At 48.1% G+C, this 18,127-nt stretch overlaps 1 protein-coding gene across 2 annotated transcripts in view; it reads left to right on the top strand.

Annotated features, from left to right (window-relative positions):
- Positions 1-4,559: 4,559 nt before the first annotated feature.
- LOC116799251 (ceramide synthase 4-like) overlaps positions 4,560-18,127 on the top strand; it is a 42,491-nt gene continuing 28,923 nt past the window's right edge. Inside the window, exons 1-2 of one of the 2 annotated variants that reach the window (XM_032712227.1) lie at positions 4,560-4,822; positions 12,852-12,906. In XM_032712227.1, coding sequence (XP_032568118.1) covers positions 12,887-12,906 — 20 coding nt within the window. In that variant the 5' untranslated portion in view covers positions 4,560-4,822; positions 12,852-12,886. Of the gene's footprint in view, positions 4,823-9,338; positions 9,386-12,851; positions 12,907-18,127 lie in introns of those variants that run through there. The other variant, XM_032712228.1, reaches the window with a different exon arrangement.

Here is an 18,127-nt window from a genome sequence, read left to right as displayed (position 1 = left end):
TGAGTGTTTTCTCCAGCCAGGTGGGTGTTTTCATTTGTTGTCGCTGTGAGCAGCACCTGGAACTCCCCACAACATGGGCTGTGGGTGCTTGTGTAAGAGAAGCCCCCTTCACCTGCAGCCACATTGGCCTGAAGCTCCTCAGCCACCTTCTGTGAGAAATCATATGGCTTGTGCTGTGCCAGCTTGGCTCCAGCAGGCTCTCCCATTTCTCCATCCCTCTGCTGAGGAAATGCTGCCACACACAGTTCATCAGGGGAGCTTTGGATGGGCAGTGACACTTGAGTACTGCTCAGGCCACGGAGGCTTGCCTGCAGTTGCATGGATTTCCCTTCCAGCTGCAAGGCTAGTTGAACGTTTTTCTTCTGCAGGCTCTCTACCTCCTCGCACACTTCTGGAGAGCCCTCCTTTCTCAGAATCTGGCTCTCCGTCTCAAGGCCACCCTGTTTCCAGTCCATGTCTTCTAGAAGGTTCTGCAGGTGGGTGTGCTGCTCCAGGAGCTGGCTGCACGTGCTGCCCAGTACCACCAAGCCTTCCCCCTGTGGGACCTGGAGCTGAGCCCCTGCCATCACCTGACACGTTGTTTGCTGCCCAGCACTGTGGTTTTCCGCCTGTCTTTCCTGTTGTGCCCCCAGTGCCTGTGGCTGGTTCCTGCAAGGGTACCAAGAGCTCTGCATCTCCCCATGGTGCCCAGGAGGGCCTTTGGTCTGGGCTATGCCCAGGGAGATGGGCAGCTCGTTCCTGAACCACTGCAGCTTGGCTTTGGTGGGGAGTCTCCTCTCTGGCTGCAGCTGGTTCTGGGGCTGGCAGAGGTGGGTGGGCTCATAACCATCCATCTCCCAGCACAGCTTGCTTTGGGCCTTCCTGCCACTCCTGCTGGGCCTCATCTCCTCGTCCAGCTGCCTCTGCGTGTCCCACATGTGGTGCAGGGCAGGGGGACCCTCCTGCTGCAGCAGCTCCTGTCCCGTGCGGGGCTCAGCCCCCTCCTTGCTCAGCAGCCGGCAGGTCCCTGCCACCCTCTGCCGCTGCCACACCTCCTGAACCAGCTGCTGTTCCCGCTGGGATTGGGGCTGCTCTGCCAGCAGCTCCTGCTCCCTCTCCAGAGATGCCTTGAGCTCCTGGATTTCGGCAGCGGAGCGGCGGCAGAACCGCTCTTGCTCCGACTCAACCCTCAGCATTTCCAGCTCCTGCCTCCTCACCTCCTTCTGCACGAGGCTGCCCAGGGCTTGCTCCAGGCCCCAGCTGTGTGCCACAGGCCCCTGGCCCCCAGCCCCCCACATTGTGGTGTCAGCCACCAAACGCTGCTGCCGAAGGTCACCGATGGTTGTGTTTTCCCCAGTGCAGCCGCTGCCTTCCTTCACCAGGGTGAGGTGTGGGCCAGTGGGGGAGAGTGTGGCCTTATGGGCATGTTCTGGTCATGAGCTCTTAATGGAGGGGTGGGGTGGTACAGCCTGAGATGGAATCTCCTGGTGTGTAGCTCACAATGGAGGAGCCTTAGATGGTTCATCATGGCCCCCTGCACACAAAGAAGGGGTACAGCATTTGACACAAGGTGATGTCAAAAGACAAAGAGAGAACTTGACAGACTGACCTCTTCTGTACAAACGAGTTTGCTGCTGGAAGAAACCAGACCCAACTGGATGAAAGCAGCAAAAAAAAAATCGTGCAAACTCAGCTGATAACTGTACCACTACACCACTTAAGGAAGCAGCAAATAACTGCATCTGTGCTGTACAGGCCAGGATGCCATTGGCCTTCTTGGCCACCTGGGCACACACCAGTTCATGTTCAGCCACTGTCGACCAGCACCCCCAGGCCCTTCTCCACCAGGCAGTTTTCCAGCCATTCTGCCTCAAACCTGGAGCATTCCATGGATTCTTGTGATCCAAGAGCAGGACCTGGCACTTCGCCTTCTTGAACTTCATTGCTTTGGCTTCAGCCCATTGATCCAGCCTGCCCAGATTCCTCTGCAGAGCCTTCCTACCCCACAGCAGATCAACAATTCCACCCAGCTCAGTGTTTTCTGTGAACTGACTGAGGGTGTCCTGGATCCCCTCATCCGGATCATTGATAAAAACCTTAAATAGGATTGGGCCCAAAACTAAGACCTGGGGAACAGCACTGGTGCCTAGCTCTAGCTGGATGTAACTCCATTCACCACCACTCTCCAGGTTCAGCCATCCAGACAGTTTTTACCCATTTCAGCACTTCAGTCATGCGAGTTATCCCACCATGTCTTCATGATGGTGACTGTGCCATGGTTTTTCAGCTGCTCAGTGCCTTCCAGAGTTCATTTTCTTCCAGGTGGCTGGTACAGTGCTGTGGTTTTTTGATTCAGGATGAGAACAATGTTGATCAGACACTGATGTTTTGGTTGTGGTTCATTTGTGCTCATCCCAAGTCAAGGACTTTTCAGTGTCTCATGCCCTGCCAGTGAGGAGCTGCACAAGAAGCTGGGGGGGAGCACAGCTGGGACAGGTGACCCGAACTGGCCAGAGGGATGTTCCATGTCATAAAATGCTATGCCCAGTATATAAACTGGGGGAGCTGCCCAGGAGTGGTTGATCACTGCTCAAGGTTGTGCTGGGCATGGGGCAGTGTGTAGTGAGCAACTGTATTAAGCATCACTTGCTCCTCTGGGGGTTTATCCCTCTAACTGTCTCCTTTTCATTGAAATTATTAGTATTGGGTTTATTATTATTAGTGGGAGCTCTGGGCTGGTTTGTTTTTTGATTTGAGGGTTTGGGGCTTTTTGTTGTTGTTGCTTGTTTGTGTTTTGCTGTTTTTGTTTTGGTTTTTTTTTTTTTGATTGTCAGACTGTTTTTATCTCAGCCCATGAGAATTATCTTTTCTTTCCAATTCTCCCTCCCACGAGGGTCAGGATGGAGGTGAGTGATGACAGGCTGTGTGGTACTTGGTTGCCAGCTGGGTTTAATCACAACAGAGGCTCAGTGTCACAACACAGACCCTTGCATGTGTCCAAATGGGAATCTGATAAATCAGCAGGCAGAGTGAGGCTAGAGACGAATTTCCTTGCCACGAGCGCCCCCACTCTTCAGGTATCGAGGATTGCAAATGACATGGGACATGAGCTAGAACTTACATTTTTAATTACATTGGAAAACAAGTTGGTAGCCAGTGCGTTTTAAGACCATCTTTTCCTCTCCCTGCAAAGGTGGATGTGAAATGAGTACTGGCACAGCACACCCTGAAACAACTGGCTCCAGCTGTACTAACTGCATTCCCACACTGTGTTTCCACACAGAACATGAATGCAATCCCATAAATTGGGCCCCACAATTTAAAAAGGATGTGAAGGCCCTTGAACACATCCAGAGGAGGGGAACCAAGCTGGTGAAGGGCTGGAAGGGATGTCCTGTGAGGAGCAGCTGAGGGCTCTGGGCTTGTCTTCTCCAGAGAAAAAGAGGCTGAGGAGTGACTTTGTTGCCCTGCAGCTTCCTGAGGAGGGGACATGGAGAGGGAGGTGCTGAGCCCTTCTCCCTGGGATTCAGGGACAGGACACCTGGGAATGGCTCAAAGCTGCTCCAGGGGAGATTCTGACTGGACATGAGGGAGCATGTCTTTACTGACAGGGTGGTCAAACCCTGGAACAGGCTTCCTTGAGAGGCAGTCAACGCCCCAGGCCTGTCAGTGTTTAACAGGCATTTGGACAATGGCCTTAGTAACAAGTTTGAACGTTTGGTCAGCACTGAAGAGGTCAGGCAGTTGGATGGGATGATCATTGTGGGTCCTTTCCAGCTGAAATACTCCAGTCTGTTCAGGTCCTGGGGCTGGCTGGAGGGCTGCAGGGCTGCGTGATGGCAAAGCCCAGTGAAACCCTGGCATTTTCTGGAGGAAGAGCCTTGTGATGGGTGTGAAAGGTGTGTGCAAAATACAGCACATGGCCCCAGCTCATAAAGAGCTGACAGACATGCTGAGGACTCAGCAGCCAGTGTTGCCTGTTCTCAGTGTTACCTCAAGTGACCCCAGCCCAGCCGTTTGCAGCACTTATATGGGTGTCACAGAACCCATGAATGAAATTCAAGAGAGAGTGAATGGCAGTGAAATCAGTTTTGTTTACAATAAAATCAGCTATTCAGTACATCACCCTGAGGTTTGCAGGACTGGCTGTGCAAGGGGAGGGGAAGGTTTCTGACACTCTGCTGAGCTCTCTCAGGACACTTCCCTCTCTTCAACAGGGACATCAGCAAGGGACCCCCAAGTGCCCAGTGACACGAGTCTTGGGGTCCTGACATTCACCCTGAAAATGGTGCTGCAGTATGAGATCACAGCAGGAGTGGGCAGAGCCAAGCAGTACAAAAAGGGCACTGGATTGCTTGCTGAAGTTGCAGTGTCTAATATTAGCCACAGGTCGGATACTTCAGAAGTCCTTTCAAGAAGGACAGGGATCTTAGGATAGCTTTCCTGTCTGTAATCCCCTGGAGCAGCACACTCAATAGCAGGCCTTTGAGGCTTGTAACCCAAGTCCTGCCAGCCTGCACAGGGAGGACAAATGGCTCTTGGCTACTTTGGTCTGTACTTAAAATAGGAACAAAGCTGCTCCCGTGTTCCTCCCCACAGAGCCAGGGGGAGGGAGTTCCATGGCTCCCGAGAGTGCCCATGGTGTCTGCAGCTCTCTTTTTTCTACTACACTCACAAAATTGTAACTTTGGCTCAAGATACTGAACTTTGGCACCAGGCAATAAGCCACCTTCTCCACACACCCAAGGTTTCAAGGACACCCAAGGACAACCAATTCGGGCTGATACACGGCAGCAAAAATGTGTGAGTGAGGCAGTGCAGCAGATGCCGGCAGCAGGAGCGGGTAAGTGGACTGCAAGGAGCACCAAGATGTGCTGTCTCTGCCCTCTGTCATCCTAAACATTAGAGCTGAGAAACCAAACGACACAGTGAGGGCAGACACTGCTGTCCAAAGATTGGAGGGGGGGTGGCAGTTGGAGAGAGAGGAAGTGGGGCTGTGTCAATGGGCATCATCGGTCACTGCAGGATTTTGGGCAGATTCCAGGTAGCAGATAGCTGCTGAGAGACAGATAAGGGAGAGGGAACCAGTGTCCCCAAATAAAACATTCTGCAGCAGGCTTGAAACAAATGAAGAAACTGAATGGCATAAAGAGTTCAGGAGGGTCTAAGTGGGAAAAAGGGAAGTAGATAAACCAAAATATGTATACAATGGTGGTAAGGGTGAGCTGCCCATTATCTTCCTAGGAAATAGTGTGATCAATAGTAACAGAATCTCTTGGGATGGTATTGACCCTCAAAAAGGAGCTGTTATTACAGGAAATGCATAGAAGATGCTGCTTTACAGAAAAAGCCATTGGTAGATGTAGAAAGACCTAGAAGGTTTTCAAATGTATATAATATCTTCCTAATCAAGACATTCTTTAAATTCACCCATTTCAGGGTAACTAAGATGGCAGAGACCTGCTCAAAGCACTCCAAGCACCCTGTGCCTAGGAGGGAATGTCATTTGTGAAGGTGCTGTAAATAAAACAAAGCTGTTACTGCTGTAACGTGCAGGCTCTGATGGCACTCAGAGAACCAGGCTCTGCCCCACTGACTCGTGCACTCCATTGCATTACTGCAGCACATTTGGTTGAACTGCAAATGCTGCTGGACCCCTTCTGGTGTGTACCTTAGCCATGGAATGCCCAACACACCGTTGGCCACAATTAATGCCAAAACTGTGCCAAGTCCAGTGCAGCGAGCAAGCAGATGTAGAGTGGCCAGATGGAGCTGGAATTCATAGTCTCTGCAGAAGGAGTTGACAGCAGACCTGGAACAGAGATACCTGTTTTCTGTGAAATTATTTAGAATGACCTGGCTTAGCTGATGACACAAATGCTTTAAGACTCCTCGGCCTGTTAGGGTTAGGAGTGTTGGCACGAGTAATGTCACTGACTCAGAACAAGATCGTTTCTAGAAAGGAGGTTTGGTGTTAATCACAGTTGGGGTCCTCCTGAGAAGCCTCAATGAAGTGTCAGCCATGGTATCTAATCCCTGACACCCTCACTGCCTAACCATAACCATATACCTCACCATGATCCAGAGGAGAGTTGATTTCTGAGTTTGTCTGCTACTAATGACTCCTTCCAAATGCCCAGCTTACTCTGCTCTGACAAGGAGCCACAAAGAGATAATTGGAAAGGCATGCTCCAAATTACAGTCCTGTTAGCAGCAGCATCTTGTCAGATTTCAGGTGTAAATAATTTCACACTCTTTCCTGAAGTACCTGTGTAGTTCCATGCACTGTCCCACTGCATCCTCTCTTAGGACCTGATAAATTGCAATGTGTACTGAAGACAGCTTCCCCCCTTCCTCATAAACAGGATCTGTTTCAGGAGTAGAATAACTAATCCCATAAAAATGCTGTGTCCTGGTCTTGAATTATAATGGCTTCGGGATCCTTAGGATTGAGAGGTGCATGAAGAAAACAGGAGGATGAAGTGTCATGAGAGTCACAACTCAAGCGTGACTTAAACTTAAATGCCAGAGTCCAACTATTTTCCACACTAGGTGTGGAAAATCGCACAAAGTGAGATTTGTTGGTGGGGAGAGGGACCAGTAAGGCTGCAGTCCCCAGCAGCTCTGCCCAACATCGTGTGCCACAGCAGGCAGGAGCATTCACTCACCATCCCCAACACAACCAGCTCTGTGCTTACCAGCACTAAGCTCTGTTTGGAATTTCATAGAATCACAGAATGGTCTGGGTTGGAAGGGACCTTAAAGCTCTTAAAGCTCTTTCCAATGCCCTGCCATGGGCAAGGACACCTTCCACTAGACCAAGTTGCTCCAACTCCATCCAACCTGGCCTTGGACACTTTCAGGGATGGCACAGACACAGCTTTTCTGGGCAAACTGTGCCAGGGCCTCACCACCCTCTGAATAAAGAATTTCTTCCCAATATCCCATCTAACACTGCCCTCTGTCACTTTGAAGCTATTCCTTTTTGTCCTGTCACTCCAGGCCCTTTTCCCAAGTCCCTCTCCAGCTCTCTTGGATCCCCTTTAGGCACTGGAAGGGGCTCTCAGGTCTCCCTGGAGCCTTCTCTTCTCCAGGTGGAACTGAGTTTGGTTACACCAGGCCTTGCTGGGTGTGGGAGACTCCATTTTCCCACGTGAGGGTGCTCTTCTTACCAACAAAGGTCACCCTTGAGGTTTTCCAGTGCCCAGTGCCCAGCCCAATTGGCCATCAGGCTCACCCAGAGCTTCATCTGGACTCACTGAACTACCTCATATCCTAATTATGTCATGAAACTCCTGAAGAAGCCTGATAGAGACTGGGTGTCCACCTTTGTGTTTCGGACCCCTTTGGATGTCTCAAGGTACAGATCCCAGAGAGACTGGTACCTTTTATGGCTTCAAGGGAGCACTCTGCAGAGGGATTGAGCAGCAGCATTCAGCACTCCTAGTTCCAAACTCACCATGATTTGTAGGACTGCTGAGGCATGCAGGGCTAGGACTTCTCCCCAGGCCTCTGTGTTCTGAGCTGCTTTGCTGTGTGGAGCCTGGCAGGTTTGTGCTGGGCTGTGGTGCTGCTGCAGGTCTGTGTGCTGGGCACCCTCTGGTGAGCACACAGAGACAGCTCCTCCTGAGAGGCAGGACTTGGGTCACACCCCTGGAACTGAGGGAGTCATGGCAGACCAGAGGCAAACAAAAGGCAAACAACACCCTGAGCACCTTCCTTTGCTGCAGGGGTCTCAGGTGGTTTTGTTTCACCTATTGTAGGTGCTGAAATGAGCAGACTTCTGCTCACAGAAAGCCCAATCTCAAATCTTCTGGAAGTCAGTGGGAGTTTTCATTGACGTCAGTGGGCTCTGGATCAGCCCCAGAAAAGCTGGCTTTATAAATACAGACACTGCAGATCAAGCACTGCTTTAAGCTGGTTTCAGTGATGCCACGAAGTGATGTACTAGACAACCACCTACTTGTAGGAGCACCGGGGTCCCTGAGGCTGCGACATGGCCAGAGATTCCTGCCAGGATTGTAACCCCAGGGCACCACCACCTCGTGTAAATACATTCCCTGATACATTTATCCACTCACTGATCTGTGGCAACCTGGCTACTGTAGCAGAAACTCCGTACAAGCCCTGGGTTTGCTGTGAGCTGCATCGTGCACTGCGTGATGGGAACGGAGCAGGTGGACTCGAATGTTTAAACAAGAAAACCCTTAATAAGTCACTGTATTTGTTTTAAAATTGTCCACATTTCTGTCTGCACAGGTATTTATAACCATGCTCATCATAACTGTGCTGACTACAGCTCTGGAAAAGTCTGGCAAGCAAGAGCTAAAGCACCACAACAGCCTTAAGTGCTCCAAGAATGCATTATAGCACAGCAGCAGCACACAGGATCTGTGCTCCCAGGGCTTGCGAGCAAAAATGACAGGGTGGAATTTATTTTTTTTGGCCTGTGTAGGACAGAATTGATCACCTTAAGAATGTTTTTGGTTGTTTTTTTTTCTGGCTTTAAAATCTACGCAGTTGTAGGGTGGTGACTCCAAAGCCATGGTAGTACCCCTTTCTCAGGAGGCAAGAGGAGACAGTTTAGACATCTCAAAGCACCACCAGTCTCTCCCTCTCTCGGCAAAGCAGGGTCTCCTCAGATGCTTTCCAACAACATGGCAAAAGGGCACCAACCCAGAACAGTTTTTATTTTGATTAGAGCTGAAATACAGAATTAGTTCCTCAGCTACAGCCTGTAGGCTTGGCAGCACAAATCTAATCTTTGCCACATGTGAACAGGGAAGCCAAGTCTCTCCGAGTTACCAGTCTGACAGACAGCAAAAAGAAACTCATTTCTGTGAATTTTGGTGGACTCTACAAAAGGACAAGACAATAATAATTTTTCCTTGCAGGTATTTGCTCTCCTTCCAGCCTGGAAGCAGTTATCAAATTGAGAAGACTCTTATCTCATTAACATAATTCTGACATGAGAATGAGGGGATTAGATTAGGAAAATTAATATTCTGTATGAATTTCACCTGATTGTAACAGCTAATAATCCAGATCAGGTCATTCCTCACTCAACAGCTGAAAAAAGTGAAATAACACGTAGTACTTCAACCACTGGGGTTTTTTTCCCACGTAAAGACCGATTTGCTGAAGGAGCTGCCCAAGGGGCTGCCCGGCCGGGCAGGGCAGGGCAGGGCAGGGCAGGGCAGGGCAGGGCAGGGCAGGGCCGGGGCGGAGCGGGGCCGGGGCCGGGCCAGGGAGCGGAGCGGAACGAAGCGGAGCAGAGCCCGGAGCAGAGCCCGGACCCGCCCCAACGCCGCCGCCGCCGCCTCCTCGCTCCGCCCGGGGCGCGCAGGGGCCGCTCGCGGGGCTCGGCGGGGCCCGGCCGGGGCCGCCCCGGCGCGGGAGGCCCGAGGTGAGCGGGGTGGGAGAGCGGGGGAGCCCGGGGGGCAGCTCAGGGGGCAGCTCAGGGATGGACACGGGGGGAGCCCGAGGGGGCAGCTCAGGGATGGACACGGGGGGCGCACGGAGGGAAGTCCGGGGGGCAGCTCAAGGATGGACATGGGGAGCCCGGGGGGGAGCTCAGGGATGGAGCTCGGCGGGGAACTCAGGGATAGACACGGGGGGCAGCCCGGGGGGCAGCTTAGGGATGGAGCCCGGGGGCAGCTCAGGGATGGACATGGGCAGCCCGGGGGGCAGCTCAAGGATGGAGCCTGGGGGGCAGCTCAGGGATAAACACGGGGGGAGCCCGGAGGGCAGCTCAGGGATGGACATGGGGAGCCCGGGGAGAAGCCCGGGGGGCAGCTTAGGGATGGAGCCCGACGGGGAGCTCAGGGATAGACACGGGGGGCAGCCCGGGGGGCAGCTCAGGGATGGACACGGAGGACGCACGGGGGGCAGCCCGGGGGGCAGCTCGGGGATGGACACGGGGAGGAGCTATGGGATGGACGCGGAGGACGCATGGGGGGAGCCCGAGGGGCAGCTCGGGGATGGAGCCCGACGGGGAGCTCGGGGATGGACACGGATGGTGGCGGGGCGCGGGCTCCGCTCCGCCCGCAGTGTCGTTTTTACACACACCCTCACCCCCCTCTTGCCGTGAAAAACGATGGGATTGAAGGAAAGATTCTTTTTTTTTTCCTGCCGGCAGTGAAAAGTTGTTCCCCGAAGAACTGGCCGGCAGAGCCGGGGAAGGGGGCTGAGAGAGTTCGTTTGTGGTTTGGGTTGTTTTTAGAAAGGTTTGTGTGATGATCAAAATTCACAGAATCATAGAATCAGCCGAGTTGGAAGGGACTTCTGAGATCGTCAAGTCCAACCCTTGATCCACCACCGCCGTGGTTATTAGACCATGACACTAAATAGGATAAAGGCCAAAAAAAAAATAATTTTAGGATGGAGTTACCAAAAACCTCAAATCAGATGCTCGACATCAAATTCCACTTCTGGAATCGTTTAAAGCCACAATGGCTGGTAGGTTTTAGGAGACACTGGCAGTGGGGTGAGAGTGGTGTCAGGTTTGAGGGTTTCTGGAAGGGACCGCTGTTAATTTGCAGTCAGAGAGCTGAATCTTAGCTTGCCAGATTGCAAAATGCCTCTTTATCTACATCACTTATCAGCATCTAAAGGTAATTCCTTGTTTTGCAAATGTAAGGTAGAGTTTTGTGAGATGAATTTTGCAAAAATCAAGTGGAAGGTGTGTGTGAGAGGACACATGGGATGAAGTTTGTCCTTGGAAGGAGCCAACCTCTTCTTCATCCAACAGGGAGAAATGGGGTGAGACTTGAGACTGGGCTGGTCACTGATGAATCTACAAGCTCAGGTTTATCAAGAGAGTCATAAAACTTAAAAATGCAGAGGAGCTTTTTCTCCATTTCAATTAAAAAAAAGAAAAAAAGCTCTTGTTAACCTGGAGATCGTATGTGGGAACATAATGGACTTTGTGAGATGCTTGTATTCAGAGCAGCAAAGAAGCTGTCAAAATTGAAAAGTGCATCTTATGTTAAGCCAAAAGTGCTTTTTACCAAGAATCAAAGCTGCTGAGTGAGGAATGACCTGATCTGGATTATTAGCTGTTACAATCAGGTGAAATTCATACAGAATATTAATTTTCCTAATCTAATCCCCTCATTCTCATGTCAGAGTTATGTTAATGAGATAAGAGTCTTCTCAATTTGATAATTGCTTCCAGGCTGGAAGGAGAGCAAATACCTGCAAGGAAAAATTATTATTGCCTTGTCCTATTGTTGTAGTCCACCAAAATTCACAGAAATGAGTTTCTTTTTGCTGTCTGTCAGACTGGTAACTCGGAGAGACTTGGCTTCTCTGTTCACATGTGGCAAAGATTAGATTCCTGCTGCCAACCTTACAGGTTGTAGTTGAGGAACTAATTCTGTATTTCAGCTCTAATCAAAATAAAAGTTCTTCTGAGTTGGTGCCCTTTTGCCATGTTGTTGGACAGCATCTGAGGAGACCCTGCTTTGTCAAGAGAGAGACTGGTGGTGCCTTGGGATGTCTAAACTATCTACTCTTGCCTCCCAAGTCTGCCTGGGGACACTGCTCTGTCCAAAGCCCCGAGGTTGTGTACTCCTGCATCATAACAGGCTTAAAAGTTCAGTTTTCTGGCATGCACTTTTTGGGCAGAAATAGAGCTAAAGAAGGCTTCTTTTTAAAACTTTTCCACCTGATGGAGTTCCTTTTCTTCTCTTCATGAGGTCACCAGACTGATGGAGGGCATTTTTATTGGGGTTTTGAACACTGCTTACAGTTTTATGGCATCCCTTTGAATGCAGAACTTAAATGGTGCCTGGTCTGAAGGAGAGCACGAGCTCTGAAAAGTCAATATTTTGAAAACAGCCAGTCTTTTACAGACCTGGCAGCATCCAATAAACACAAAACCAATTATATCAGGCATTTCTGCAACTCAGAATTTTTCTGAAATGCAGCTGATGAGAACCTTTGATTATATTCATGAGCCAGGGAGGGCTCAAGGAGTAAGAAATGGTCAGGAAAATCTGATTGCTTTCTGTTCTTTGAGATATATGTCAAGAAAATTAATACTGTTTTTCTAAATTTTTGTTCTGTGTTATAGCTCTAGCTTCTGTAATATCCCAAACTCTTCCCTCCAGAGTTTTTGAGGAAAAATTGCTTTCGGGTTCATAAATTTAGCCAAATTTTTCTTTTCTGACATGTTTACAGCAGAGAACAATACTTTACAGGCCAGGGAAGGAAGCAAAAGCCTCTGTAAATCACTCATTTTAGCGTTCTCTGATTCTAGGAAGCAGCTCAATACACAAAAATCAAACTGCAAACCAGCTATTTCTACTTTTGAATGGTGGTTATGGCAAAGGAGTGTTTAGTCCATACAGCTGCAGATAACAAGGTTCCAGCCATCTGAGCTTTGCCTCCTGTTCTTCCAGGGCAGTTCCAAGGTAGAAGTTTGTGGGATTTCTCCTTCTGGAGAGCACTGCACACAGGACTAGTACAGACAGGTTGGGTTTGTGACCAGTGCTTTGCAGCAGATCCAGGCCCACAGCCTGTCAGGGTGATGATGGTTTGTCCAGACTTTGCAAGTCTTTGTGAATGAAAGACCCCTCAGGGAATCTTCAGATCCTAATTCATCGTCCATTTCTCTGCAAGAGGGTAAAATGCAGCTGGAATGTTACCATACACTAGTTTTTCAGGTCTAAGATGAGTAAGGGAAAGCTCTGTAAGCTTGCTACTCACCCCTGAGGGAAACAGGGGAGAAACACAGGTTTTCTTTTTTTTTTTTTTTTTTTGATGCAGAGGGTCCCTGCAAGTTAGTTGTGTGTGTACACCCAGAAATTGCTTTGGGCTGCATATATCATATATTTAGGCTTAATTTTCTGTTTGGTTTTTTTTTCCAGGTTCCTTTTGCAAAGGCCAGTAAGGACTGGATGACATGAATCCAGATATTTCCAGGTATGATGTAGGAGTTGGGCATTTGGAGCTCAGTGGAGGTGCAGTTTGATCATCTTGAGCTGGAGCTGAACCACTTTTGCCTGCCCCAGGCCACTTGTGATTTTTCCCTTGTACCTTGAGCCTGCACAAATGATTTTGAAGCCAGGCAGGGAACTGTACTGAGGAACCGATGTGGGGTAAAATCACCTCTAAGTAGAAGAAGGAAAAGGTTTGTTTAAACCCAGATCTTTTTTCTCAGCCTGGTTCTCTGTGAAGCCTCACAAATTCTTGTGTTGAGCACAGAGAGGTGGTGGCAGTGAAGAGGGAGAAATGGTCAGGGATGGGTGGAGGCCAAGGTCCAGTCTTTGATGACGCTGTTGGTTTACACTGGCTCTGAGTTATAAGGAACCTGTCTCAGCAGGGGAATCTTCGTGCTGGAAAGAGCAGCACTTTCATTCTAAGGATTGTAGTGGATCTCTCCACCCATTGATGTAATCTTAAAGGAAACATGCCTGTTTCTTTCCCCTCAGTCCTGGGCTTTGTTCATGTGAAAGCAAGCTCAGAAGAAAGGACGTTATAGAATTTCAAAGGACTAAAATGCACAAGTCAAAACAAATAGTCCCATCTTGATCTTCTGTGCTGTGTGGTGTTAGTAACATGTACTTGTTCTCTGAAATGCTGAAAATTGAGTCTTTATCTCATAGCACTATCTGGAAAATCACATTTGTTTAAATTTAGACTCACTGGATGTATCCAAACATTATATGACATAGCAAGTGCACACTAAAATCCAATGTAAAGAAGGGTGTGCAGTTTTGAACTGACTCCACTTTAGCTGTGAATTAAGAGCCTGTAGATAAGAACAAAAGTGTCATAAGATTTCCAGAGTCAGGATTGCTTATTGTGCTCTGTGTTTTATCTGCTGCTTGTATTTCTAATGTCTGTTCCAGGTTTCTTCCCTGTAGGAGAAAAGCCACCTAAAGGAAAAGGGGAAGCCAAAAGTCCCTACCTGATACAAGAGCTTGCTTAAAAATAGGTGGCTCTTTAGCAAGTCGAAATCTTGTAGTTATTTCCTACTAGTAAAATTAATTACCCTCATTCTAGTAAATATTAAGAGAGTAATTGAACACTTCAATGGAATATGTCTCCAGTTTAGGATTTATAGCACCATTTCATTGCAGTACCACACACACTGCAGGTTGTGTGGTAAAAGCTCCAGTTTACAGGGTCCCAAAACCTGGACTAAACCTGATAGGAGGTGCACAGGAAACTCTGCCAGGAGCTGGGGCACTGCCCCCCTGCCCAGCAGCATGTTCTGTTCTGTCAGGGGTCAGTTCCAGGAGCTGATGCCCAGCCCAGACTGGGCACTGGTGCAGAGCTGCCATGAAGGGCTGGGTGGTGCAAAGCCTTGCTCTCCACTGGATGCACCCAGGCCATGAGAGGAGCAGGCAGAGCTCCTCTCTTTAGGCCTGACTCAGTGCTCCTGGTCTCACACACTGACCTTTAGCTCTGGGCTGTTTTCCACCTTGACTTGGTGTCTGCAGGTCTGTGTCCTGTGCCCTTGACCAACCTCCTCATTCAAATAAAAGTCTGCATTTTACTGTGGGTCTCCACTGTCTGTGTGTGTTCATGTTTAGTGTATCTGTATTGAAGGTTTCATGTTTAAGTCTACTGGCATTCCATGGCAGGTGGTTCTTAAATAAAAAGAAAACAAATGTCATTGTTTTTCCAGTTTTGAAAATGCACTGAAGACTGTTCTGCTGGGCATAATTTACTCCTTTGCTGAGGAGTACACCTCAGCATGTTTGTCCCAAATTACACAGCAATGTCAAGAATCCAGTGCATGTTCCCCACTCCTTTTCCAATAAGCTTTAGTTTTAATTAATTCAGGAATAGCTTTCATTTGGAAAAAAGAGGAAATACATTCAAAGAGGACCAACTGTAGTAGTTCCATTAACTTCAAGACTGATTCAGCTTTTACCAAAACTTCTTTTGATAACAACTAGTTTCTTTGTTTCAAAAGTCAGTTCCAAAAATTCTTGGAATACTTTGCTTTGTGAGGTTGCTGCACTGGTGGCCACAGGTATGGCATATACCTTCCAACCCAACAAGTGCCAAGGCTTTGAATCAAAACAGATAAGGAAAAATAAATTGTGAAAGAGGTAAACTACAGGCTGTGTTCAGATTTGATTTTTTTTTTTTAATAAGCAGTGTTATTTTTACCCCTGGGCTACTATAAGAGCTTTTGGGCTAACAGCTTCCTTACTGCTCATCTGCCTGTCTTCATACATGTGTGGAAGATCCTTCTGCAGGGTTTTGAAAGATGATTTGTCAGAGTTTGTGTTCAGTGTTTTTAAAGAAAACACCAGAGGAATTTTTCTGTTTAGAGATGATACTGAAGCAAAAGCACGAAAGCAGAATTCCCAAAATAATCATTTCTACGTGACTTTTCTTGTGAAGTTATTTGCGGCGAACTGGAGCAAGGAGAGGGTGACCCTTAGTATCTGTATTTTAAAAATAAACCCTGAGCTCAGGCAGCATGAATCAGGGCCGTGCTGCAGGAGCCAGAGGTGCTGACAGTGTGCTGGGGGATCCAGAAGGCTGGGGCTGGCACTGGTTGTGCTCGGGGCTGTGCCTGCAGGCAGCGTGGGCAGGGTGGGGTGGGCTCAGGCAGGGCAGAACTGCTGCCTGCACTGGAGGGAGGTTGGTGTCTGTGCTGCAGAGAGATTGGCCCAGTGAGGAATAAACTCTGAGGAATAAACTGTGAGGAATAAACGTGGGGTCACAGTTCTCTCCGAGATCTGCTCGTTCCTGCAGCAAACACAGGGACTCCTCAGCAGCAGGGCTGGAGGAGGAATCCAGGTTAAGGGGTGACTCTGTTTGGCAGGAGAAGACCAAGAAAATCTGGGTTGAGCAATCTGAATAAATCTGGGATTGCTCATTAAAATGGTCTCGTTGCAGGTTTGGTTCAGCCATCCCATAGTGCCAGAACTGCTGGATGAATAGCACAGTGTGGTTGCAGCCTTCAGATCCTGACAAGGGATGCACCATCCTAGAGTGATTTGTTTATGCAATATGGAAAGCTCCACTGGAAGCAGGTTCTCCTCATGTCAGGCACTGCTCCAGCAAAGAACAGAGGACAGTGCCTGTGGAAAGAACTGTAGTTTTTACATTTATGCTGTTTAAGCTGCCCATATTATAGGGCTTTTAAGTGACCTGTGCTAATGAAGAATAATTCATATTCAGGTTTGTTTTTAAATTACTATCATCATATGATAGATTGCATTACTCATTAAGCAGTAATGCTTGTGAAAAGTGAGTTTCAATTCTTTTAATCTTGGAGAGGAAATCTTTCTATCTGTTGCTGTCTCTTTCTCAATGTTTTTAACCTATTTTGCTTTTGCAGTAATGTTGGGAATGCAGATGCTATTCCCAGATAAGGTTTTAAGTTTGTGTTTTGAAATGAAAAAATCATGAAAACAAGTACTACTTTTAGAGGTGGAAGTATCATTTAAAAGAATCTTCATTTTAGACTAATTAATTTTCATTTTGTTTTCTAAGCTTTGGAACAGCCTGGGGAGTTTGTGGGAACAAATACCTGGGAAACTGATGGAACTGTTGATATTGAAATTTAAAGCCAGCTCATATGAAGTAATTAAAGCCTCTGTGTTTCCTGCATGAGGGAGGAGAGTGAGGATTGTGTGAAAAGTCATTCTCTGCATGTGTAGGTGGACTGCATTGTAATACAGGATGCCTCCCTCAACTCCATGCAGCAGATTATCTTTGGGGAAATGGCCTTGTTTGTGGGAGAAAAATGGGGTAAGAGTGTTTGACTCACCGTAGGGCTTGACTGCACAAATAAGGAGGTAGGAATTTTAGGTGAAACTGGGGATGAAGCTTCTGAGGGCTGCTACAAACTGCAGAACTGAGCACAGGAGAGAAGAGGAAGAGCTCTCCTGGAAGACCAGAAAGGCTTGCCAGGGGTGATTCTTAGAGGACAGGTTAGGAGAGGGCCATCAGACCAGAACAGCACAACTATTTAGGAACATTTATGCTTCAGAAGGCTGGAGAATCAGGTAGTGCATTGAACAAGCATTGCACTGTCCCATGAGCTTGTGAGAAAGAAGCTTTACTGAGAGCTCTGTGGTATTTTAATGTGAGTATGGCTTGGAAGCTTGAACCTACTACCTACTTTTTATTATTCCCAGTTTTTAAGTTAGTATTAAACTCTCTGAGGCCTGATATGTGATTGTGGAGTAACAGAGTTGGTGGTAATAAGTTGAGTAATTTCAGTTGGCAGCAAAAGGAAATGTCTGGGGTATGTATTGCCTTGAAAGATCTGGGCAAATATTTTCTGTTTCTCCAGCATCTGAACCTCCATCCACACAACTGGGTTGTAAGGCCAGGACTTGCCTTTGGAAGAGCTTCTTGCAAAGTTATTGCTGCCCAGGCTCAAAGTTTTGGGCCTGATTCAGTGTGTACTCTCACAGTGTGTGATTCCTTTTTGTATCTTTCTCCTTCCACAACCTGTGAAAAGGCTCCTGTTGGTGTTTGAACTGCTTGTTGGTACATTCTTTGGGGAATAATTAGCATTTCTGTTTAAAGGCTTTTTGGCAGTTTTTACTGTCTCTTAACTGAGATTGAAGGACATGGTCTCACTAAGATTGCCTGACTCTTGCTTTGTTTGGTACCAATGAATTCAAGAGAAAGAAGAGGTGAGCAGTTCTGGGAGAAGTAATCTATCTCCTTGATTCTTTGTGTGATCTTCCAGTTCTTAACTCGCCGTGGCCTGGGGCCAATAACTTGATTTCCTTCCTCAGTTCTATCAAATGATGTCAGACAGTGACTGCTGTTTCTACAGTGAGACTGGAGGAAATAGCAGGCATTAGGAGAAAGAGTGAAGGGAAAAAATGCAAAGAAATTGCTGAGTCGTTTGTTTGTGTTTTATGGGTGCCTCCTTCTTACATTTTACATTTGCACTCTCGAGGGCACACAGGTGTCTTTCTGCTTTGTGGAGATGTTGTAGCTGGTGCTTTGGGTGCCTCAGTTGGACACCAGTGGGGTCTGATGTCCTTACTGAGCCGTAGTATGGTCTGTAGCTTTTTACACAGTGATGGTAGAACATGGTGTTCTTGGGCCTTACCAAAACAATCAGCATGTGGTCTCCAGTGGGGTTTTGTTGGATTTTTTTTTTTTGTTTGCACAGTTAGTGTTCAGTAGCAGAATACTGATTGTTCCCAAG

Source organism: Chiroxiphia lanceolata, chromosome 27, assembly GCF_009829145.1.
Source record: "Chiroxiphia lanceolata isolate bChiLan1 chromosome 27, bChiLan1.pri, whole genome shotgun sequence".
Lineage (NCBI taxonomy): Eukaryota > Metazoa > Chordata > Aves > Passeriformes > Pipridae > Chiroxiphia > Chiroxiphia lanceolata.
This window is presented reverse-complemented; position numbering and strand designations above follow the sequence as displayed.